Source organism: Netta rufina (assembly GCF_964035555.1).
Source record: "Netta rufina genome assembly, chromosome: 27".
Taxonomy (NCBI): Eukaryota; Metazoa; Chordata; class Aves; order Anseriformes; family Anatidae; genus Netta; species Netta rufina.
Genome location: NC_140151.1, coordinates 4,479,298 through 4,503,455, shown reverse-complemented (window position 1 = coordinate 4,503,455; position 24,158 = coordinate 4,479,298). Strand labels below are relative to the sequence as shown.

Genomic DNA, 24,158 nt, shown 5'->3' with positions numbered 1-24,158 from the left:
AACCTTGCTGGAGGAAGAGGGCTAATCTACAGCGTATCAGCTGGAAGTTGGGGTGACTTGATAAAGCCTTCTCTTTACTTAAACTTCTGCATACAATGCCAGATGTAAAGTCCAGCTTTTACAAATGCAGTCCAGTGTGAGTTGCCTATCATGAACTGTACAAACGCTCCTTTACCCTTTCAGTCTTTAACCTGCCAATTCAAGAAACAGTAAATTGTTTAAAATACACACACACATATTTGTATGTATATAAAAATATATAAATAGTGACTCAGGACCTATTCTTTATGTCTCTGCTCTTCTCACCATTCATTTTGCAGGCCGTTTTACTAATTGCTTTTTAAAAATACTATCCTATAATTTTGTCTTAGTACCAACGGCTTTACTTTATTTCTGGGAAAGCCAATTTAGTTATGAAACAATGTAAAAATCCTTTGGAAATGTTCTTTGAGTGTAGTCCTTCACGTGCCGAGTATGCACGCCATTCTTGATCTGGACAGATGAGCATTAGGTGAGTGGAAAGCAGTGCAAGGATGTGTTGTCAGTAAAGTGCTCCATTCTGTTTCAGCATTCTTGGATTCTTCGACCCTTCAGTTGTTTTTTGACCTCTATCATTCCATCCCTCCTTCGTTTTCTCCTCTGGTAAGTCTGGTGTTTATGTTCCGTACTGACTCAGCTACCAGAAGGTGTTGTAGGATTCACCTGGGAGGCTTACGGGTGGTTAAAATGTCACAGGATGGCTTCAGACAGCTCCTTTCTTTTGCTGGCACTGCCCTGTGATCCCCTGACAAAGGGGAGGCTGCTCTGGTTCTGCCACTGCTGGTGGTTTTCATGCACCTGCAGGTTTTGGAAGCGACCTAAGAGCAGCTTGTTTGTTGGAAGTCCAGTCTGCTGCTTTTATCCTTGCGTAGCCTGGAGTCTGTGCTAAATCTGCCAGGAAGCCCTTTTTGAGAGCTGCAGCTTGTTATTTCCACAGTATCACTTAGCTGATCCTAAAACCATGCTGCACGTAGGTACCAAGCCTGGGAGCACAAGCGAGGAATGTAATTCATAATTCTCTTCCCATGCTTTTAAAACGAGGCCATGTCCCAGTTGGATGAAATGGCCAACAGCACAACTGAACTAAAAGTTTTATTATTTCTTCTTGGGAAAAAAAAGAGTTTGCCTGCTGGGCATTTATCTAGCTGATAAATATTTTTCATAACTGATGTTAAAACGAAACCATGCCCTTTGGCTACGAAGGGAAGGGTCCTTCAGAAGAACTTTTTCCACTGAGACTCTCAGCACTGCTCATTACGTTGAAGGGTTACTTGCTAATTCTGAATTTAGAGCCTCAGATATTCACGAGAGACTTTTTTTTTGTTACTGAACAGAAATCTGAAGCAATTAAGCCTTTAATTGTCCCGAGTCTTTGATCATTAAATGTAAGATCCACCAAGAACAAGGGGCTTCGGGGTGAGGCAGGTAGTTGTTACGCTGGTTGGAGGGAATGGGCTTTGCCTCCTGATAAGGATTCCAGAGCAGTGGCCATAACTGACCTCTCTCAGCTATTCGTGGCCCCGTTCACCTTCCTGCCATTCACTCCTGCACCTGTACCTTTGGAATTTGCTCTCAATTAAATTTCAGAGGCTTGCATATCATCTGCGAATGCTTTTCCAAGTCTGTGTAAAATTGACTCATTTTTCCTTCCTCTGCTAGCGTATTTTTAGACTTCTGTGCTCTGTGTTCTTCGTTCAAAGAAATCTCCATGTTTTGGGGGGCACGTAGCAGAGTTTGCAACACGCCTTTGACTGTCAGGACAGAGATGTTGTTCCTCTGGGTGTTGTGCTTTTATCCCTCCTGTAATTTGTATCTACATTTTTATGCAGACTGCACAGAATTGCAGATGATGGCTGTTGTTTCAAGTCCTCTTTTGGACTGAAGGAGCTGACGTGTGGCATGAGCATCAAACTTAAATGATTTATGTCATGAAAAGCAAGCACCTGGTGTTCATTTTAGTGCTCTAATCCCTCCCTTTTTTGTTCTTGCCCCTTTTAGGTTTTATCCTGCTTAGTGCAGATAGCCTCCGTACGCAGATCCCTGTTCAACAATGCAGAAAGAGCAAAGTTTCTATCTCACCTTGTTGATGGAGTTAAACGAATACTGGAAAACCCACAGGTGAGTGTTTTGGATGCAGTCAGTGGGATTCTCTGCTTCCTCTGCATCAAGTTTCTTCACCAAAAATACTTCCTAATGCACATCCCACCTGTGGCACTGGGAGAAGGCTGCAACAGCTTGCTGCTCTTTTCCTTTCTCTACTCTTCCACCATAAATCCGTGCCCCTTCCTGTTGCTGTTTCTTAATTCTCCTTTTTTTCTCCTCTCAGAGTTTGTCAGACCCAAATAACTACCATGAGTTCTGCCGATTGCTGGCACGATTGAAAAGCAATTACCAGCTGGGAGAGCTGGTGAAGGTGGAGAACTATCCCGAGGTCATCCGGCTCATCGCCAACTTCACCGTGACCAGCCTACAGGTACACAATCCTCTGCCCTCAGTGGGTCTTTATTCCCCCTGCTGTCTCTTAAAACAAAATGATAACCCTTTTGTCAATTCTTAGCCCCTTATTTTGCAGAAGATTTGTCGATTTTTGTTTGTTTTAACCAAAAAAAGCCCTGCAGTATCTGTGACAGAATCCTGCAGTGTAGCATTGATTATTCTGTGCATTCCTACTGAATGGAACAAGAACAGTGTGTGGGGGAAGGCAGGGTTGCTATGCCTCTAGAGTCTTTCCGTGCCCTAGCAGGGGGAAAAAAAATCACAACTTGTTTAAAAAAAAGGCTTATTTTTAGAATTAAGTATCGCTTCACTGTTAAAATGCAGTTGCCAGCATCACTAGTAATAGGAATATCATGCCATGTTCCCACTGAGGTTTCCACTAGTGTATAACTTGTAACCACACCACTGCACAGAATATGGCTAAAAAAATGTTATAGCTTATGTAAATATCAAAATTTAACAAAGTCAGTGTCTGGAGAATGGTTTTAAAGCATACATTTTGTCTGGGGAGCTGTCTGCGGCATGCTACAGGATGAGCTCAGCAGAACTTTGGGACCAAAGACTTTTGGCTCAGCCCTGCAGCATCCTTCACTCCTTACTGATTGCCCTTTGAACTGAGGTGCTGAAATTCATTGTTAAAATTGGCAGCCGCATCACTAAAGCTTTTAGATGATGCCCTCTACGTGCTGCGTAAGTCAAAGCAATGTGCATAAAATAGCCAAGTCACAAGTGGCTGATTTCCTTTCTTTTTTCTTTCTGTTGCTCTCGGTAGCACTGGGAGTTTGCTCCCAACAGCGTTCACTATCTCCTGAGCTTGTGGCAGCGGCTGGCGGCGTCGGTGCCCTACGTGAAAGCCACAGAGCCTCACATGCTGGAAACGTACACACCAGAAGTCACAAAAGCATACATCACATCCAGACTGGAATCTGTGCACATCATATTGAGGTAAGGGAAGCAGAGAGATGGCAGCGCTTCTGCTGCAGGCGCCAGAACCTGGTGCAGAAGGCTCCAGCCTGTTCTGCTCTGAGTTGTCTTTCCAAAATGGATGTGACTGCAGGAAGTTTAGTGAGTCACCGAGGGGTTTTTCAGGGAGACTTACCTAGATTGCATATTCTCTGTCTTACACAAAAGAAAATGTGCGCTTTTTTTTACAGCTTTCTTTTTTTCCTTAGACCTTAGTCAGTCGAAAATGGTTGAGATTGATCCGAGTGGTTTCGGAGATGGGCGGAATTCATCTCACCCAGTGTTATACAGCTGCAGCATGCCATTTACACTCTGAATTGCCATCGTAACAGAGAGGAATAAGTATGCAAAATGATTCACTTAATTCCTAGGTATCTGCTGCAGGATGGCATAAATTAGACCTAAAAGTATCTTTTTTTTTTTTTTTTTTTCTCCTCCTTTGAGTGTAAAGGCAGCCTGGAGGACTCTGCTGCAGTGCCTGTATTTGTGTGGGATGAGTTCCACCTTGTGTTTGTGTTTGATGAAAACAAATGGTCAAGTATAGAAAAATAATCTGTGAGTGCCTCTTTCAAGGGAAGACGGATCGACTTAGCCCTTTTTAGCTGTCTAACAATGCATGGGTGGAACAGCAGGTTTATTTAGTTTGGGTGATCACAATAGAACTTAGTATTGAGGTTAATGTATTTAGAGGAAAAGGAAACTAAAGCATTGAGATGGAAAGCTTTGTTATATAAAGACAGCCAGACAGAGAACTTGCTCTTGGCTCTGCACATTCTGTTCAAACATAACGATGTAAGGAGAGCTTACTCATCCCAGCTCCTGATGGCCCTTCCACCTGAACCACGCATGTTTTTCTGATTTATGGCTCTGGTAATGGTCAGATTATTACATCAGCCTGTAGCTCTCCATCACGACAAACACTAGGGGCAGAGACTTTCCTCACTGGAATTGCTGCGTGCCTCAGAAAAGCGTCTCCAGCCAGACAGAAACAAGCTTATGTTACGGGTTAGGCCGTCTTGGCGTTTTAATTCCTTTTCTAATCTTCTTTCTTGCTGCACAGGGATGGGTTGGAGGATCCCCTGGATGACACCGGCCTCGTCCAGCAGCAGCTGGATCAGCTCTCCACCATCGGCCGGTGCGAGTACGAGAAGACCTGCGCTCTGCTCGTGCAGCTCTTCGACCAGTCAGCCCAGTCCTACCAGGAGCTGCTGCAGAGCGCCACCGCCAGCCCCATGGATGTTGCTGTACAAGAAGGTGAGCTCATTTGGGGAGCAGCGACCTGCAAGCTTGCAGTGGGTTGCCCATCCTCCACGGTACTGCTCCAGAAGCCTGCGTTCCTGGTGAACACCGTAAAACGGGGAGCCAGATCTTGCAGGTGTTCCCCTGGGGAGGTGCTTTATGGTGCTGAGTGTCCTTGGCTGGGGACAGACACTCCCAACACACACAGCACCGCTGGCTGAAGCTGTTGTTGCTGTCCTGCAGCTGACTGCACAACTCCTGGGGGAAATTATTGAGTCATCTCCTTGACCAGTCTCTCAGAGACGAGTTAGGAGGATGTTGCCCAATCTACGGGTTGTCCACAACCACCTGCCCGACCTGATTTGGGCTGAGAGAGGGCGTGGGGTGCTCATCTGAACCTCCCCACTGCTTACACAGCAAAAGCCTCCAGCTGGTGGTCGATAATGAATAACTGGGAGCTGGATTTTCAGCTGGTGCCAGTGTCTGAAGGAGAGTGTCTGTCTGCAGCTCTGGGTGGGCTCTGCATGCAGGTTTTGTACTTGCACACCTCTTTGGTTTAGGAATTTTACAGAAGCAGTTCCTTCAGAGGCTCAGGTGTAGCTGTGTTACGCCCCTTCTCTAATAACCTAGCTGGCTTATCCTTCCTTGCAGGAATTGGGCACATCAGCACAACCATAGAAATTGCAGCTTCCCTCTGAAGCAATAGTGTCTGAGCTAATGCAGTACAATATTGCGTGGGCAAAACGCCGTGTGACGTTGACTTCTCCATCAGCCACGTGTGTTTGGTGAAAGAATAACGCTGCCTGCTGGCAGCTCCACGGGTTTAAATGCACAGAATGCACTTTTGCAAGAAAAGTGGCTTTCTGCAGTGGAACAGCTTTAGATAATGAAAATCCTGCAGGCAGACAGACCTGGCGTTCTTGTTCCTTTTTCTAGTAAAGCCGTGCCTCCTCTCCACCAAGTGGAGAACTGAGTGATTTCGGTGGCACGAAAGCAGAAAGATACTCCTCGGGAATCCCATCTTTGCCAAACTGAACTGCAAATCTCCCCAGCTGCCTCCTTGTACTGTGTGACGTGTTTGGTTCTGATGTCCTCTGTTGGTTTCAGGGCGCCTGACGTGGCTCGTCTATATTATCGGGGCAGTGATTGGTGGTAGGGTCTCGTTCGCCAGCACGGATGAGCAGGATGCGATGGATGGCGAGTTGGTTTGTCGGTAGGGATACTGACTGTTTTCTAGCTGCACCACTCTTGAAGTCGAAGAATTGCTATCGTGAAGCTGCCACCATGCTCTTCCCCTCTTTTCACTGAAAAGAATGCAGAATTGGCCATCCTGAGAGAAGAGATTGTGGCTCTAGCCAGCGCTGCCACAAATTTCTGCTGTAGCTTGACTAAATTGGGAGGTCTGGGTTGTAAGAAAGACCATGAGAGGGGAAGAGCATGGAAAAGGAATTTATACTGGGCTTAAATGCATGCATTGGAGTAGAATTAAATGCACGATGGTTCTTTTCTGGGGTGGGGGCGAGTCTTTTTCCTCGTTAATAATCCAAAATGGGCTTTGTCCTAAAATATATCCCAAATATTATAGTTTTTTCTATAGCTGTTAAAACTTTATGCTGTCTTCTAACACCTGATGGATTTGGGGGATTGTAAATCCTTTGCAGTGCAAGCCTTATTAGGTGGATGTGGGAATGTGTAGCCTACTGGTCATTAACTACCTCGAGTCACACCAAATGCCTCTTAGTCCAGAGCCTGATTGCTGTGCTCTGGAAGCTAGGGTAGAAGGAGAAGCTAACCTGTGAAAGTAAGGAAGCTGGCCTGTTGGGGAGCCCTGGCTAACAAATAACATCCAGCACTGGCTTCCCAAGTAGCTGATGAGTTACTGAGGGGGAAATAGTGAGATCTTGTATGTATTTCAGTAGCAATCCATGCCAGTAAATATGATAGATATTCAGAGAAATCTGTTTATACTGTATTTGTCCCTCCCTGCTTTGTGGCACTTGCCAAAAAGGGCTATCATTTCTTCTGCCCCCTGTTCTGTTGCACATTGCCCTGCAATCCCTCCACCCCTTCCTCACCAGGAAGCTCCACTTGTGCAGGACCTTGGCACTGCCCCTGTGCACAGGTTGTTTTCACAGGGCACCCAGTAAAAGCCAGGAGGGAGTCATTTAGAGCGTGGAGCAGGCACTGGTTTCTCTGGTGGGTTTGAGAACAAGCTGGGCCAGTCTCTGGATCAGTGTGCTAAAGCACCTGAAGCTCGCTTCTGCAGCAAATTGAAACCAAGCCCCTTGCATCCCTGTTAGAAGGGACACAAAAGCCTCCTAATTGCCTGGCACAGAAGAGAAATGCACCCTAGTCAGCATTTTGTTGTCAGTTTTATCAGCTATTGCCCCAAAACAGCGCAGAAAGTAAAAATCACCCAGCCTGGAAGCACCACCGTGTGCCAGAAGCCCCTTGCTCTCCCTGTGGCCAGCAGCAGTGACGTCTGATTTTTCCCTCCCCTCTCCAGGGTGCTGCAGCTGATGAACCTCACGGACTCACGGCTGGCGCAGGCTGGGAACGAGAAGCTGGAGCTTGCCATGCTCAGCTTCTTTGAGCAGTTCCGCAAGATCTATATTGGAGATCAGGTGCAGAAGTCTTCCAAGGTAAATTCCCTCTGTGTCTTCACGCCAGGTGCAGCAATAACCCCACTTTTTTTAAAAAATGAAAGCAGGTGGCATTGCTTGTTTCCTTTCCTTGATGGCTGAAATATTTGCGACTTGTCTGCTCTGTTTCCTAGGTGTATGTCCAGTGTTATTGCAAACCCCGAGCTGTCTTTGTGCTCTGTATGCCTGAGGAAGGAGCCAGTGATTATGGCAGTAGCCTAGAACCTGAGATTTGGGTCCGGTTTTATCTACTTGGTTCCTTCTGTGACTTCAAATGAGTCCCTTAAACCCACATACACGGGAAAGTCACTCGATACATAAACACTTAAGGAGCCCAAACCTTTCCATTTGAGCCTTGTTTCCTCAGCTCTGAAGTGAAGATAAATACCCATATTCTTAATTATGAGGTAGTTTTAAACGTGCTGGACTCTGAATGCCTTTTTGCATCTTTGGAGATGCAGAATACTCAAAAATGATGTAAAGAATGGGAACGTCCATGTGGCAGAAATTGGTTCTCTTCCCTTCCAGTAGCCTGTGGCCTTTTGTCCCCCCCCGGAGACTCCAGAGCAGCGGTGTGACAAGGGGATTAGACTTCCAGACAAACTCAGTAAGCTCATTGCAGCTGCGGGAGGAGGAGCACAGTAATGTCTCCTTTCCCTAGAAAAATCAAGTGCCCAGCTTCTGGAAACAGCGTTAGAAGCTGCTGTGACAGTGCTGTGGCTAGTGACCTTCTCAAAAAGAGGTAGCAGTGATCAGGGCAGGTGTTCACCAGCTCACGAGCATCTCTGTGCTTTGTTTTGCTTCAGATGGGAAAGCCCCGAGTTTACACCTTCCCAGGGCTGGGAGCTGCAATTTGAGGCCGAGTGAAAATCAAATAATCCTCGATCATTACTTGTGTTGTTGGCAGCTTATAAATCGGTGTTGTTTTTCTCTCCAGCTGTACCGCCGTCTCTCAGAGGTCCTGGGGCTGAATGACGAGACCATGGTCCTGAGCGTCTTCATAGGGAAAATGTAAGTGTTCCTGCTTGCAGGCACCAGAGCTTCCAGGGTTTATCTGAAGGTGTTACCAGGAAAACTGGAAGATGAGGGAGTGTTGTTGAGTCTGAAGCTTGTAACATCTGGCTGCTTGCCAGAATTACAGGCTGTGCTCAGGGGCTTAAATCACGCGCAGCCTCCGGGATTGATTTATCCATCGTGGATCTAGCCTGGGCTTTGGAGACACAAAAATAAGCCGCACACCAGGATAAAGGATTCTTTTTCCAGTGCCTGCTTAGTAAAACCAGAGGCAGAGAGGGGACAGCCTCAAGTACTCGTGCCCTGTTCATTTGACTGTTGCCAATCACCAGCCACGAAAGCTCTCTGGGGAGGGGACTGCTCCTTTCAAAGGTTTTCCATGCAAATTGTGCTGGTCAGTACCAGAGTAGCGCAAGTCCTTTTCCCCTAAATTCTTTGTAAAATTCTCCAATTCTGCTGGACACCCTATTCGGCCTGCTCCTTGGCAGCTCTCCTCTGGACCGAACCCATCACCTGGCTTTTTGTCATGCCTTTGGCAGCCTCCACCAGCATTTCGAACCACTTCACTAGCTCCAGGGCTGAATAAATCCCAGTGCCGTGCGCCTGGAGACGTGCAGCCTCTGCCCCCCGCCCCTTAATTTCTGTAGCATCGCCCCCTCTTTTACCCTCACGGGGCTTTGCCTACCCTCGCGCATCCGCAAGGGGTGAAGTGGCTCTCCTGGAAGAAGCAAGGGCTACTAGAATTCTGCAGCTGACAGTGGATGGTGCAGGTGCAGAATTGCATACGTCTGCATGTAGTCACTGCCGCAGAATTCTCTTACCCTTGCTGCAGAAACCAGCCCTGGAGTGCCACAGAATTCCAAGGGCCTGGGTATGGGCCAGTGTAGCTTGGGACCCAAGTAGTGAAGATTATCTGAAGGATAATTTTCTAGTCAACCAAATGTAAGTACAGTGATTTTATACCAATATTTTGTGGCTTGTGATGTCTGTGGTTTCGGTGGAGGGTGGAGCTGATGATGTTGGGTGACTTTTTGCCTGGAAGAATCCGCCGCACAGCAAACGGGGAAGCCGAGCAAACCCCTCTGACCCCTCCTTGTTGTCCTCTTCCGTAGCATCACCAACCTGAAGTACTGGGGTCGGTGCGAGCCTATCACCTCCAAGACACTGCAGCTGCTCAATGACCTCTCCATTGGATATCCTTTTGGGAAGAGCTCTGGGTGTGCAGGACACTTGCAGCACGAGGGAAGAGCAGCCCAGGTGCTCAGGAGCACTCTGCACCTAACAGATTCCTGAACCCCTTCACCTTTTGGGTAGCGAGAAGGTAACAGAGTGCAAGTGCTTGGTCAGTGCCTTGTTTAGGTGCTGTGTTACAGTGGATGGCTCTAGTACTGTAGGATTTTTTACTGTGGATCATAATTGCTTTATAGCTCACCATCCATAGCATTAATTTGCTCACAGTCATAGCCTACCCTTCCTATTCTTCTTGCCAGAATAAATGAAAACAGTCACTGCACGCCTCTGCAGCCTGGTAAGAGTTGCTCTTGAAACACATGGAAGAGAACCTAGAACATATTAATAGAATAGACATAAGTTCCCTTCCAGTTTTGCCCCAGAAAGTGCTCTGCAAGCCTTGCGAGAGGTTTTCTGCTGACTCTGCTGCTTCCTTAACGCCGCCTGTACATACAGCAGTGTTAGAAAGCTGGTGAAGCTGAGCGCCGTGCAGTTCATGCTGAACAATCACACGGTAAGTCCTTTCTCCTTCTGCTTCTTGTCTCTCAGAGAACTACATCGGCCTTCTTGCAGCTTAGGTAATCCCCTAATTTTAACACCTGGACACCCTCTTGAAGTTGACCTGTCTCCCAGATGCTTTCATACACCCATGGAAGCCTCTAGAAAATGGGATCTCTGTCCCATCTCTCTTTGTTCAAAGCCTGTCTTTCAATTTCGAGAGGTGGTAATTTTGTGGTGCCTTTCATCCCAGAAGGGTTAACGTGGGGCTCTCTTTGCTCTCACCAAAAGAAAGCCATCTCCAGAGGGAAATATGGGAGGCAGATGATATCACTGCACATGCAGGTAGAGAGCAGTGATGCTGTTTATGAGAGCAGTGATGCTGTTCATGAAATTTAAAGCAAATTTTAATGCCCAACTTTCAGTCCAAAAGTGCTGATTTGGAGGGAGTGCCGTCACTCACAGCAGTGAGGATGACAGCAGCCTTGTTCCAGGGTCACTGCTAGCACGGTGCTCCCTGTGCGGATCTGGAACAGTGACTTGAAACCAAAAACATCAGAAGGAGTGATCAGAAGCGAGCAGCAGAGCCCATCAGATTTAGGACTCGCCTCTAGGAGCGTGTGGTCACTGACTGCTCTGATGCTGTGCTGATAGGGCTCCTGCAACCACATCCAGAAGGTTTGGATGGACTGGTTGGGCGAGGCACTGTATTCCTTCATCTGGGGGACGTTTTACTGGCACAGTCCCATGTCCTGGTCCAGAAACTGCCCTGGGGCTGCCTCTTCCCGTGGGGATTGTAGGCAGGGTAACCAGGGATCTGTCTGCAGAAGCCGATTTCCAGCAGCTTTAGCACCTGGAGGGTCCACAGGACTAAGAGGGACAGATGGTTTCTCTGATCTGGAGGGAAAGCAAGGCTTCCTTGCTCACTGGGTCCCGGGAAATCCCCAGATGGAAGGTGATGGTGCTGCTACCTGCAGCCAGGAGAGCTCCGTGGGCAGCCGGTGCGGTGCGTGTTGCCCTCTGGTGGCACCTCCTCCGAGACAACCCACAGTTTGGTTGTCCTCATCCCTGCACGGGATGGGGATTAGACAGGAGAATCCGTCACTGACCCAGCCCCTAATGCAGGAGCCTTTTCGAGCAGGTGTTTCCCCTTTAACCTGTGTCCTCTCTTCTGTTTGCAGAGTGAGCACTTTTCCTTCCTGGGCATTAACAATCAGTCTAACCTGACTGACATGAGATGTCGGACTACGTTCTACACTGCACTTGGGCGTCTTCTCATGGTGGATTTAGGTATTTTTTAGGGTTTTTTTCCTGAGATCCAGAGCAAAGTGACGACTTTGTGGTTTGGGTGTTGCAAGTTGGATGTTGGAGGTGATAAATAACCTGTCTGGAAGCGTGGTCTCCTCGCCTCCAGCTGTGTGGGTGACCAGTGTTTGAGTGTCTCAGCACAGGCAGATCTGCAGGGACGTGCAGTCTGTTTCCTCCTGATTTCTTTTTTATTTCAGGGGAAGATGAGGATCAGTACGAGCAGTTCATGCTTCCCTTAACGGCTGCCTTTGAGACCGTGGCACAAATGTTCAGCACAAATACTTTCAATGAACAAGAGGCAAAAGTAAGTTGGGCAGGACCTTCCCAGCTATCCATATTCTCTGTACTCTTAGGGGTTTTCAATTCAGCCACACAGGAGGGAATAAGTAACTCCTGCAGAGAGAGAGAGACCATTTCTCCTCTGAACAGGACAAGTAGATGGCTGGAGTGATGGGAAGGAGTGGTGTTCCCTGTATTCCTTGGGGTCTAGTTCATAATTTAAGCTGTGAGGCTCCTCAGCCAGCTGGGAATGAAATACCCCGGTGCTGTCACTCTGCTGGCTCAGCTTAAAGAGGGTTTCTGGCACTGAAGGGGAAGAACTGTTGAATTTGGGATCAGCAGCCACCACACAAACCTCGTGTTGCTGCTGGGGTGGGAGGAAGGGACGTGGCCATGGGCTGGTGGAGCCGGGGAGGGAAAGATCCATTCGTGTGTCGTGTTTTAACGTGTCGCTTCTTTTGCAACGCAGAGAACTTTGGTTGGTTTGGTGAGAGACCTGAGGGGAATAGCCTTTGCCTTCAATGCCAAGACCAGCTTCATGATGCTCTTTGAGTGGATGTATCCTTCTGTTTGTTGCCTGTGAACTTGAGCCACCTTGTCCTTTGGGGTGGGGGGAGTTCTGGCTGAATGCATCCAAATGCTCCGTGTTCCCTGCTAAATCCTGGCTGCGGTGGGAAAAGAGGAATCTTTGCTTTTCTAGTACATGGTGTCCTGTCTGTAAGCCCCAAAATAGCTTTGACTTTGTTTGTCTGCAACCAAGTCAACCTAGAAATCCGCTCAGAGCTGAATCCTTGGGGTTTTCCAAGTGGCCCTGAAGAGATTTGACTTGTAACACCCAGTGGTTTTTCGTGGGATACGCACAGCTCAGCAGCAACAAAACCTTTGCTCACTAAAGCCAATGGTAGTTGGTGTCTTTGTCCTCTTGATGAGAGCATCGCTGCTTAAAGAGCACAGTATCTGGACTCCAAATTTCTCTTTAGCTGGTGAAGGTCAGCTGTCTGCTGCACTGACAGATTTTGTGTGTCTCCCCTTTTGTCCACAACCTTTTTGGTTTGGTTTGTCCTAGAAGCGCAATTCCTTCAGTGGACCTAAGATTTTTTTCCCTGCTAAAGCAGACCATGGCAAGCAGCATCAGCTCTGCCTTGCATTGTTAACCAGCTGCTTTGCAAGGCTTGGATGCAGTGCCCAAAACATGCCTTTTGGTTAAAGTTGTGACCTTTCTTCTTCACGCAAAGCACCGAAATTCCTTCCTTAGCTCTCACCTCACAGCTACCCATCCTACATGCCGATTCTGCAGCGGGCAATTGAGCTCTGGTACCACGACCCAGCCTGCACGACGCCCGTCCTCAAACTGATGGCTGAGCTGGTGCACAACAGGTACGAGCCCCCGGGCTGGCAGGGATGTGTGTCTGCCTGCTGGCTGCTGCTTCAGCCACTGCGTGGGTGTCGATGCCCAGTTGTGTGCTCCCTGCTCCCATCTATTTATGCTCTGCAGGCTGCCAGGGGTGGGAGGTGGCAAAGCTGGCGTTGTTTCAGCTGGGAGGAAAATCTGATAGCTCCCAGATAGCACTTGTGTCAGTCAGTGAGACCAGGAGACGAGATCAGGAAGAATTCTGAATTTCTTTAGCGTTTGTTTCTAAGGATTGGAGCCATAAGATGGAAGCAGGCGAGTTGGGTTAATTTTTAAAACCTGCCTTTATAATCAGACGAGTGCTGTTCTGCCTGGCAGCCAGCTGACCACTTCTGCTTTAGACCACGAGCTCTTTCTGCCAGCAGAGAGGTACTCTGATGCTAGTCAGATCATTCAGAGGCTGTCTGATCTGGCAGTGGAAGGTTGCCAAGACGTTGCTTCGGCCTGCAGCCAGCTGAACACAGCCCTGTAGGAAGGGACCATTGTTACAGCCAAGTGGAAAGGACACGAGGTTCAGGCGCAGCCGTTTCAGGGTTGCTGAGAATCTGTGCTGTCACAGTGTTTACCCCAGCTGAATGGCATCTCTGCAGCAGGAGCAACCTTCCTGGAATACACTCATTTATTCCGAAGGTGAAGCGGACAGCTCGCTGCACATCAGTTTTCAGATCTATTCGCTTGCAGGGGAAGAAATGCCAAGCTCTGAACTCTCGGTCGGGTTATGAATAGGAGCCAGTCAGCCTGCCCCACAATGCTGGCTTCCAAGCTGCTCGCTGTGTTTGTGTGCAGTAGCCTAGTGACTATTGCCAAGCCAGGATTTCCAGCCTCAGACTTGTAATATCCCTCATGGCCGTGACGTAGAGGCCCTTTCTTCTGCGACAGCAGAGCTCGGCTGTCCCTGAAAAGGTTGTGCCCTGCCTGGTGGTGGGAAGGAGCAGCAGTGCTCCACCAGAGCGGGGTGTTCGGGGAGCTGGGGAGGAGGCACTGAGCAGCACCTGGAGGTCCTGGTGCGTGGGCTTTGTTTTCCTCCACAGGTTTCTTAGAAATCTGATTTATTTTCTGCCTTCCCGGTAGGTCCCAACGGCTGCAGTTCGATGTGTCCTCACCAAACGGCATCCTGCTCTTCCGAGAAACAAGTAAAATGATAACTACGTATGGTGAGTGCCCAGCAGGTGGGGATGGGATGCACTTGACTCCTCTGCTCGCTTGGGGAGTGAGGGCTGGGCTCTTGCCAGCTCGGAGAATGACCCTGGGCTGGCAGGCAGTGCCAAATCGCTTGCTGAGTGCATGCTCAGAGCCAGTTTGATGCTTCTGCATGAAGTCCTTGCGTAGGTAGGCAAGCAGAACCACCAGGGTGTTTGCCACGCTCCTCCAACGAGGAGGAAAGTGACAACAATGAGCAGGAAACCCAGCTGAGCCCCGCGGGAGCCTGCGGGGTGACACGGGCAGACCTGCAAAGCAAGTGGAGAGCAGTCCTGGCGTTGTGCATCCTGTTTCCACAGCAAAACCCCACGCAGATGTTTTCCCCGATTCCTAGTAGAGCTTTTAACTTGTAACGGGGTCCTTAACTGCTGCCTGGGAAATAACAGGTCTTTGGTGCTGGTGGCTGACTCCTCAGTCGCTCCTTAGGGCTCTCCTTTTGTGCTTTTCGTGCCCCCGTGGGGGAGAAGGGGTTCGGATGTGGTTGCTGAAATACTGAGTCCACTTCTGTGCTCGTGCAGGAAATCGTATCCTAACGCTTGGGGAGGTCCCAAAGGATCAAGTCTACGCCTTGAAGCTCAAGGGGATTTCCATCTGCTTCTCTATGCTGAAGGCTGCACTGAGCGGGAGCTACGTCAACTTCGGGGTCTTCCGCCTCTACGGGGATGATGCACTGGACAACGCCTTGCAAACCTTTATCAAGCTTCTGCTCTCCATCCCGCACAGCGACCTCCTGGTAAGCCCACACCTGTGATCAGCAGCGTAAACACGGCTAGGAGAGGCAGGGTTGGGAGATTAGATGGTAAAGGAAAACTTTAATCACAGAGACAAATGAGCTCGTGCCACCTCCTGGAACCCCAGCCAGGCACGGGCCAGCAGGAAATTGCAGCTCCTGGACTGTGCAGCAGCAGGGCCCACGTGAAGGCTGCAAGCCCAGCACCCAAGGGTGCTCCTCTCTCCAGTAGGGCACGCTCCAAGTCTCAGCAAAGCAGTTACCAAAACTAATTGCTTCTCTGCCTGCAAAACGCTTCCTGCGAGTGAAGGATTGCTCTTCCCTGTGTTGCCTGTGGGCAGAGATCTCAGTGCAATCTGCTTAATGAAGATCTCTACCTCGTGTGCAGTAATCCATTTCACAGCAGAACTTTGAGGCCCTCTCAGCACAGTCCTGGTCCTCAAAATATTGAGGAGAGAGGGCAGCATGCTCCTCCCAAGTCTTTATTCGTCTCGTAGCAGGATCTGAAAGGTGTTGCTGCCTCTGTGACTGCATTCAGCACCTTTTTAATCCAATGTACTGGTAGCCAAACCATTGCTCTTGAGACACGCAGCTCGTGGGCAGCTCAAATGAAAATCTTGAGACGGGCTGCCAGGAGAGCCCCCCCAATCTGGGGGTTGCTGCAGGAAGAATCAGCAGCACAGCCTGCTGAGCCCAGCACCGTGCCTGCCTATTTGTAGGTGATCTGGCAGGCTGCAGCAGACACCTGGAGAGCTTTTCCTATCTCTGCATCTCCAGCGCTGGCAGTAGGCAGCCTGAACACTCCCTGTAGGTGAGGGAAGCAGCGGGGAAAGATGTTCTGATAGAGCAGTGTTGGGAACCTGCTGGGCCGTTGTTGCCGGAGCCTGTTTGGAAAGGTAGTTGGTGGGAGACACGGGGGGGAAAAATGTGTTGGCTCACAAGTTATTCTGAGCGAGAGGTTTGTTTGTTCTCCTTCCAGGAGATCCGGTAAGCAGTTTTCCTTAATGAGTGGGTTGGGTAGGCACTGCAGAAAGCAGCTGATGGTTACAGGCTAGGCAAGAGGCCTCACGCCTTTCTCTCTTTCTCTGCAGGATTATCCCAAACTCAGCCAGTCCTACTATTCCTTGCTGGAAGTTCTCACCCAGGACCACATGAACTTTATTGCCAGTCTGGAGCCTCATGTAATCATGTATATTCTCTCTTCCATTTCAGAAGGCCTCACTGCACTAGGTAACTCCCCCTGCTCCCTGGTATGCTCTTCGGGCTTTGATTTGGAATGATTTGGGTTGCTTCAAGTGCCTGGTGTTTCAGATAACAGATGAGATAAATGTTGTGAATGGGTTTGAGAAGGATTTTCACCCCTGTTGAAGCTAGAAATAGGGGATATGTCAGTGAGGAGTCGCTGATCATTTTAGGATCAGGTGGCTTTTGGTGTGCCAAGTCCCTAAAAGGACCCAGATAAGTGGTGGTGTTTCCCTGAGCAAGGTAGATGCTGGCGACGTCCCACTATCTCCATCTTCCCTCTTCCTGCAGACACCATGGTTTGCACAGGCTGCTGCTCCTGTTTGGACCACATCGTCACCTATCTCTTCAAGCAGCTGTCTCGCAGCACCAAGAAGAGGACCACACCTCTGACCCAGGAGAGCGACCGGTTCCTGCACATCATGCAGCAGCACCCAGAGATGATTCAGCAGGTAAAGACCGAAGGCGGAGGGGAGAGCCTTGTTGTGGCACGGCACGGTGAACTCCCTGATAAGCCCCGAGTTGGCTTAGCGTGATGTAACACGGGGGCTGCGTGCTCCCTGCTCGAGACCTCCGGGCTTTTCCTGAGGAGCAAGGAGAGGTGCAGCACTAGCCAGAAAATCCTACGCACTCATCATATGGTAGGTCTGGTTCAAAGCCACGTTTCAGGGCCGTGGTTCTCCCTGTGCAAGGACACCATTTCAGCAGCCAAAACTGAGCTTTTGCCTGTCTGTGAAGACAGAAATGTAGTTACAGGTGGTGCTGGCAGCCTGTGGAAAGGAAGCCAGGCACCATCCAGCCAGCCACAGAGCACGCAGCCTGCTGCTGCTGTACAACACGAGTTGTTTAAACACCTTGGAACATTTCAGGGGTACACGTGTGCTCGGAGCAGAGCAGGCACCACAGGGTCCCTGTGTTTAACCAGGCTGTGCTTAGACTTCAGCGTACAGGAGCAAATCTGTGCTGCAGCTCTCACGTTGGGAGCAGGGGCAGGTTAGCTTTGCTGCCTGCTGGAGCACGTGCTGCCTTGGCACTGCTCGGCCCTGCATTCAGAAAGGCCTCTGCAGGGTGAGTTTGGTAGTGGAGTTGTACAAGCTGGCAGCACATCTGCCATCTGCCTCCATCTGCACGCCTCTGAGAGGCTCAGAGCTTGCTGGGTTTTGTCTTTTTTTGGTCAGGAGCACGTGCGATGGCAGAGGATCTGTAGGGAGCTGAGACGTTGTGCTTGCTTAGATCAGTCTCAGCTCAGCTTATACCTCCACGCACCCTGTAGCTGAGGCACCTCCGTGTGCCACTTGCTGATGACAGAAGCTGCTGCTCGCACAGGTTTTGCTTCTGCAGCTCCAGAGGGCCCTGCGTTGGGATCTGAACATCCACACCTTGCAGCAGAAGGCTTTTATCTGCCTCCTGCTGCCTCTCAGCAGCACTGCTCGCTGCCTTTCTGACAGCAGTAGCCAAGCTCGCTCGCTGGTACTTGTCAAAGTGTCAGCACCACTCCCACCTGGAAGCAGGGAGCATTGTTAGTATTGTTCCATCCTCGCTGGGAGATCAAATGCGAAGTAAAGCCGGCTCTTTTGGGGCCAGAAGCTGGCGTTTTCTGAGGATAAAAGAGAAACTGCATCTCCCAAAGCAAGCGGGTTAGATGTTGGCTTCAATTCCTGCTGGTTGCCTAATGAGGCCACGGAAGGGATCACAGACACCTGAGCATGGACTCAGGGAGCTTTTTGGGGCACCAGAGCGTGTGCTCGCATGCTCTCGGAGCATTTAAGCTCTTGCTGTTGCCCCATTGAAGTTGTCTCATCTTCAATCTTCCCCTGGCTGCCCTGGGGCAGGGTAGGTTGTGTCAGGAATAAATATCCTGGCACCTCTCGCCACCTACGTGTGCCTTCAGTGCAGAGTTCTCCTGCAGCTGGGGGGGCTCCTCCTCGTGTCCCCTGCTGCTGGGAGTACCGCAGCACTGAGGCTCCTGCAGGAGGTGACACTGGAAGCGTTAAACGAGCACCAGCTCTGCTTTGTGTGTGCTTGGCTTTTAAATTCGGTGCCTGAGAGTCTTTGCCATCGCTGTTGGGCTTTGTGGCGGGGATCAGAAGCCAGCCAGCTTTCAGAGGGGGGGCTCATCCTGGCAGCTGTGGCCTCGTGTGTGATGCCAGGAGGTTTTCTTCCTGCAGAAAGGAAGCCGTGGGGGTGAACCCATGCTCTGAGCACACGTTTTGTGTCGTCTTTTTTGCTTCTAAGCCTCCTTTTCCCTCTTCCAGATGCTGTCGACAGTGCTGAATATCATCATCTTTGAGGACTGCAGGAACCAGTGGTCAATGTCTCGGCCTCTGCTCGGCTTGATACTGCTCAACGAGAAGGTAAACGTCCCCAGCTCCCCGCGCGGCTGGAGCTCTAATGAATCCCATTAAGTTTGGGTTTTTAAGGGCACCAGGAGCCACCCAAAGAGCTGTAGCACGTGTCCTCCCTCTTTCCTGCTGCGTCCTAAAGCCAAGCTGGCTGCTCCTCTAGAAGTTAACCCGGCCTTCTCGTGTCTCCTGCAGTATTTCTCTGACTTGAGGAACAGCATAGTGAACAGCCAGCCTCCGGAGAAACAGCAGGCGATGCACCTCTGCTTCGAGAACCTCATGGAAGGCATCGAACGCAACCTCCTGACCAAGAACAGGGACAGGTCAGTGCACATCAAACCCGTGGGGCTGTGCTCAGCCCGTAGCTTAACGCAAAAAATGCAGCTGGGGGGGTCCAGCCCACCTCGTGGCAGCCTCCCGGGGAGCAAAACCCCCCTGAGGAGCGGGCGGCCTCGTGCTCTAACGCGCTGCCCTGCTGCCTCTCCCTCAGGTTTACCCAAAACCTGTCGGCGTTCCGGCGAGAGGTGAACGACTCCATGAAGAATTCCACCTACGGAGTCAACAGCAACGACATGATGAGCTGACGGCTCCCAGCTCCACCTGTACAGAGCAGCATCTCTTTGGCCTGGCCCAGAGGGGTTCCCGTTTCCGATGGAAAGAAAAGGAGGGCGTTTCGAATCCCTGCTCTTCCCCAGGGCTGGACTGCGGCGCTCGCTTTGGCCGTACTCCACGTCCCGAGGGAGGAGGGAACAGGAGGGGTGGTTGAGCTCACCGGGGCAGGGTGCTTCTGTTTCCGTGGGAGGGGGTGGAAGGGCAAAAAGCCAGGTGCAAGAATCCAGCGTCTCCCTACCCGAACGTCTGCGTGGAACGCCAGCGCTCTGCTGCAGCCTGCCTTGTATAAACATGTACATTTTTTCATAACATTTTGAACAAGGTTTATATTGACTCAGTTTAAAAAAAAAACAAAACAAAACAAAAAAAAACGAGAAAAAAAAAAAAAAGAGTTAAAAAAAAAAAAAAAAAAGTGTGATTGAAATTTTTACAGAGTCCTGGTGCACCGGTGCTGGCGTGAGGGTTGTGTATGCGAGTGAGGAAAGCGTGTCCTGCAGGCCTGAAGCTTTACTGGGCGAGGGGTGGGTGTGTGAAAGTGCAGAGATATATTTAGTGACAAGCGTAGAGAGAAGCAAAAAAAAAAAAATGAAAAAAAGAAAAAAAAAAAAACGGAAAAAAAAAAAAAACACAAAAGAAAAACCAACAAAAAAAAAAAAAGACGACAAAAAAAAAAAAAAAGCATTGTAAAATTCCAAAATGTATATTTTTTCTTATTCAGCCCCTCGAAATCACGACTTCCTGTTACCGTCTTGCCCTTGTTATTAGGAACTCGAAGCCATGCCGCGTGATCTTCTCCATTCGTGCTTGCTCGTGGGTGTCTCTCCCATCCCTGTCCCCCCCCCCCCCCGGTGTAGCAGTGCCCCCCGTGTCCCCTCCTCACCCCGCTGCCTCCCAGGCCCTCGCCTCCCCTCCGGGCGAGCCCCGGGGCTGGCACCACGCGCTCCCCGGACCCTGCTCCTTTTATTTTCCCCCCCATTTCACTCAAGCAGGAGGCACAGGAGGATTTGAGGGGCCGAGGGCGAGCTTCGTGCCCCCAGCGTGGGTTCTCAGCCGGGGCACGGGGGCTGCTGCCCGGGGTTCTTAATAACAAGGTTTGCCTAGCATGAAGTATTTAACACCCCCCCCAAACCCACCTCCCCCTTTTCCCTCCCCTTTCAAACGATTCCATTTTTTTTTTTTTTTTTTTTTCTAAGTCACCCTGATAAATGTTTTGGATATTAAAAATTTACTGACAGAGGAAAGCTGATGGGGGAGGGAACCTGTTTGCCTTGTACTTTTTTCCACTATTGTTGCTGCTAGTCGTGTGCATTCTCTTGCTCAGCTCTACCCACAGACGCTCAGTCCTTAGGGTTTCAGTTTCTCTTCCCAGACACCACCTAACTCTTAATTCCTCCCCCCCCCCCTCCGACCCGAGCCCCCTTTATTTTTATTTTTAATTTTTTTTTTGTTTGTTCTTTCCTCTGGCGATTGTGTGTTGGGTCCTTTTTTTCGCGTGAGCAGATTGCTGGTTGACTTGTAAGGGTGTTTGCTGCATACAGTGTAAGCATTGTGACTGCAAATAAACTTCAATGGTTTCTACTGAGCTGGGCTGGCCTCTGCTTGGGACAGGGGCCCCGTGATTTATTGGGGTTTGGAGGGCATTTATCGGGGTTTCATGGGCATTTCTCGGGGTTTTGAGGGCATTTGACAGGATTTCATGGGCATTTATTGGGGTTTCATGGGCATTTCTTGGGGTTTGGAGGGCATTTGACAGGATTTCATGGGCATTTATAGGGGTTTGATGGCATTTATTGGGGTTTCATGGGCGTTTATCGGGGTTTAGTGGGCATTTCTTGGGGTTTTGAGGGCGTTTATTGGGGTTTCATGGGTGTTTATTGGGGTTTCATGGGTATTTAATGGGGTTTCATGAGCATTTATTGGGTTTTGGTGGGACTTTATTGGGGTTTGATAGGCATTTATCAGGGCTCGGTGGGCATTTCTTGGGGTTTTGAGGGCATTTATTGAGGTTTCATGGGCATTTATTGGGGTTTGGTGGGCATTTATCAGGGTTTGATGGTATTTATTGGGGTTTCATGAGCGTTAATCGGGGTTTCATGGGTATTTATTGGGTCACAAAGCCCCTTAGAGCCAAGTTGGTAGCTCACACCCAAATCCTAAGCCTCCAGCAGCAGTGCTGGATCCTGCTGCCACCACGGCAGTGAAACCAAAGCGGGTTCAGCAACAGCCCCTAAACCTTTAGGTCTTAGACCTCTTGCCACCACCACCGGGTCGGGCGCATCCAACACCCGCAGCACGAGGAGAGGGCTTTGAAAACATTTTATTTACAGTCTGCAAGCAGAGCCTGAGCTCCGAGGCACTGCAGCAGGAGGGCCGGGATGCCCTGCGCTGTCCTGCCTCCTCCTGCCCCTGTCCCATGGGGGCAAAAAAAGGGGGCAGCAGCCCCTGGGCTGACCCCACGGGGCACGCAGCGGAGCCGAACTCATCCTCACGCCCTCGCTGGCTCCTTGGCGCTGTTGTAGACGGCGTTGTTGCAGCCCTCTCGGTTCCGAGCTATTTCGATGGCAAAAAACTGGATTCTGGTGGCTGGGAGAAGAGAAAAAAAGGGGCTGAGAGCAGGTCTGGGGGGCTCGGAGCAGGTCTGGGGGCGCAGCCTCGCCTCTTCCCACCCTGTTACCACCCCGCAGGGCACGGCACGGGGTCCGGGGGGGTTTTGGGGTTAAAAACAAGTGGATAAGGTTTTGGGACACCGTGCAGGCTCACCGAATATCGTGTTCTCCTCCGTGTAGCCCTTGCTGCAGTCCAGGCGCAGCAGGGTGCCGTAGTTGAAGTCCTCCACCACCCCCTCGAAGCGCATGCAGAAGGGGCGCCACTTCTGGGAACGGGATTAAGGGGGGGAAATTTGGGGGGGGTGCCAGGACCCCAACCCCGTAATTCCAACCCCCCCCCAAAGCGCCCACCTCCTTGGCCGGCTCCGATTTGAGCTCCTCGGGGTCGAGGACGTCGATTTTGAGGTCGCCGAAGGTTTTCCTGAAGTCGCCGTAGATCTGCTCGTCCGCCTTGGTCAGCTTCAGGAATTTGGGGTCCACCGAGGAGATGAGCTGCGGGGTGACGGGGGGGGGGGGGGGGTTCAGGGCCGTGCCCCCCTCCCCAAAACGCCCCTCGTAGAGCTGGTTTTGGGGGGTTTTATTGCAGGGGGGGCTCCCCAAAAGGCCCCCTCCCCGATTTAGGGCAGCCTTACGTTGAAGTAGACCTCGGCGTGCTGGTAGGCCCGCATGGCCCACATCAGCTCCACGTTGGGCTGCGGGCGGAGAGGGGGTGTCAGGGGTCTGTGGGGACCCCCCCCCGGCACCGAGACCCCCTCCTGAGTCCCAAGACCCCCCCCCCCCACAACACCAATACCCCCCCCTTAGTACCAAGACCCCCCCAAGCACCAAGTTATGCCCCCTCCTGATACCAAGACCCCCCCCCCAATACCAACACCCCGTCCCCAGCACCGAGACCCCCCCTCCTGGTACCCAGACCCCCCCCTTCCCCCCCCACCCCCATACCAACCCCCCCACACCACCTCCAGACCCTCCCCAGTACCAAGACCCCCCCCAACACCCCCTCTCTCCCTACAGACCCCCCCATTACACCCCCAGCCCACCCCAACACCCCCCTCACCCCAATACCCCCCTCACCCCCCCATCACCTCCCCATCACCCCCCAACCCCATCATCCCCCCTCCCAACCCCCCCCACCCCCAAATACCCCCTCACCCCCCCCCAAAAAAAAAAAATAAAAATCCCCCTGACACCCCCTCGCCCCCTGGTTCCCCCCCCATATCCCAAACCCCCCCCAAAATTCCCGGTGCCCCCCCCCCGTGCCCCCCCCCTCACATCATTGCCGTAAGCCTCCGCCGGCAGGCTCAGGGCGTGAGCGGCCGCCGCGGCCTCCCCGGGGCCCTGTGGGGGCAAAAGCGGCTTCAGAGCCCCCCCCACACCGGGACCGGACCCCCCCCAAATCCGGACCCCCCCCCCCCCAGGACCCCCCCGGCCCCCCCCCGGCCCCCACCAGCGCCGCCGCCATCGCGCGGCCACGGCGGAAACGGAGGCGCGGCCCCGCCCCCACCCCCCCCAAAAGGGCCGCGTCCGGGGCGGGGGAACGGGGACGGGACAGGGGATGGGGTTTGGGGACACAAAGGGGGGTTTGGGGACAGGGTGGGGACAGGGATGGGGATAGGGACAGGGGATGGGGTTTGGGGACAGAAAATGGGGTTTGGGGACAGGAGGTGGGACATGGGGACAGGGAATGGGGTTTGGGGTCAGAAAATGGGGTTTGGGGACAAGGAAGGGACGGGGTCTGGGGACATGGGGATGGGGACAGGGACAGGATATGGGACATGGGGACAGGGAATGGGGTCTGGGGACAAGGGACGGGGTCTGGGGATAGGATATAGGGACAGGGGACAGGGAATGGGGTATAGGGACAGGGGATGGGACATGGGGACAGGGTTTGGGGACAGGGGATGGGGTCTTGGGACAGGGGTTGGGGACAGGATATGGGACGTGGGGACAAGGGATGGGGTCTAGGGACAGGGGATGGGGACAGGGGATGGGATTTGGGGACAGAAAATGGGGTTTGAGGACAGGAGATGGGATATGGGGACAAGGGATGGGGACAGGATATGGGACATGGGGACAGGGAATGGGGTTTGGGGACAAGGGACGGGACATGGGACAGGAGATGGGGACAGGGGTTGGGTTTTGGGGACAGGGATGAGGACAGGGGATGGGGTTTGGGGACAGAAAATGGGGTTTGGAGACAAGGGACGGGGTCTGGGGACACAGGGACAGGGAATGGGGTTTGGGGACAGGGGATGGGGATGGGATGGGGACAGGATATGGGACATGGGGACAGGGGATGGGGCATGG

The 24,158-nt window shown here is 51.4% G+C and overlaps 2 protein-coding genes across 2 annotated transcripts in view; one reads left to right on the top strand and one right to left on the bottom strand.

Moving 5' to 3' along the window:
• XPO7 (exportin 7) overlaps positions 1 to 20,827 on the top strand; it is a 43,242-nt gene extending 22,415 nt beyond the window's left edge. The window contains exons 8-28 of the mRNA XM_084302311.1: positions 569 to 642; positions 2,038 to 2,157; positions 2,366 to 2,512; positions 3,308 to 3,480; positions 4,559 to 4,752; positions 5,845 to 5,950; positions 7,244 to 7,379; positions 8,317 to 8,390; positions 9,506 to 9,610; positions 10,083 to 10,137; positions 11,303 to 11,411; positions 11,627 to 11,733; positions 12,178 to 12,266; positions 12,978 to 13,085; positions 14,191 to 14,273; positions 14,838 to 15,052; positions 16,141 to 16,279; positions 16,583 to 16,743; positions 18,547 to 18,645; positions 18,829 to 18,956; positions 19,124 to 20,827. Coding sequence (XP_084158437.1) covers positions 569 to 642; positions 2,038 to 2,157; positions 2,366 to 2,512; positions 3,308 to 3,480; positions 4,559 to 4,752; positions 5,845 to 5,950; positions 7,244 to 7,379; positions 8,317 to 8,390; positions 9,506 to 9,610; positions 10,083 to 10,137; positions 11,303 to 11,411; positions 11,627 to 11,733; positions 12,178 to 12,266; positions 12,978 to 13,085; positions 14,191 to 14,273; positions 14,838 to 15,052; positions 16,141 to 16,279; positions 16,583 to 16,743; positions 18,547 to 18,645; positions 18,829 to 18,956; positions 19,124 to 19,217 — 2,516 coding nt within the window. The 3' untranslated portion in view covers positions 19,218 to 20,827. The remainder of the gene's footprint in view (positions 1 to 568; positions 643 to 2,037; positions 2,158 to 2,365; positions 2,513 to 3,307; positions 3,481 to 4,558; positions 4,753 to 5,844; positions 5,951 to 7,243; positions 7,380 to 8,316; positions 8,391 to 9,505; positions 9,611 to 10,082; positions 10,138 to 11,302; positions 11,412 to 11,626; positions 11,734 to 12,177; positions 12,267 to 12,977; positions 13,086 to 14,190; positions 14,274 to 14,837; positions 15,053 to 16,140; positions 16,280 to 16,582; positions 16,744 to 18,546; positions 18,646 to 18,828; positions 18,957 to 19,123) is intronic.
• A 719-nt stretch (positions 20,828 to 21,546) lies between these two features.
• On the bottom strand, positions 21,547 to 23,357 carry PBDC1 (polysaccharide biosynthesis domain containing 1). Its single transcript, XM_084302424.1, has 6 exons — positions 23,299 to 23,357; positions 23,124 to 23,189; positions 22,484 to 22,543; positions 22,203 to 22,343; positions 22,006 to 22,117; positions 21,547 to 21,828 (listed from the first exon to the last, which is right to left on the bottom strand). Exons 1-6 carry the CDS (start codon positions 23,311 to 23,313, stop codon positions 21,731 to 21,733), a joined length of 492 nt encoding a protein of 163 aa, XP_084158550.1. The 5' UTR covers positions 23,314 to 23,357; the 3' UTR covers positions 21,547 to 21,730.
• Between the last annotated feature and the right edge of the window lie 801 nt (positions 23,358 to 24,158).

Excerpts from the sequence above, each read along its gene's own strand:
- PBDC1 (XM_084302424.1), bottom strand. Across the intron at positions 22,344-22,483 it reads ACGCCGAGGTCTACTTCAAC|CTCATCTCCTCGGTGGACCC; the intron begins GTAAGGCTGCCC and ends GTCACCCCGCAG. Across the intron at positions 22,118-22,202 it reads AATCGGAGCCGGCCAAGGAG|AAGTGGCGCCCCTTCTGCAT; the intron begins GTGGGCGCTTTG and ends TCCCGTTCCCAG.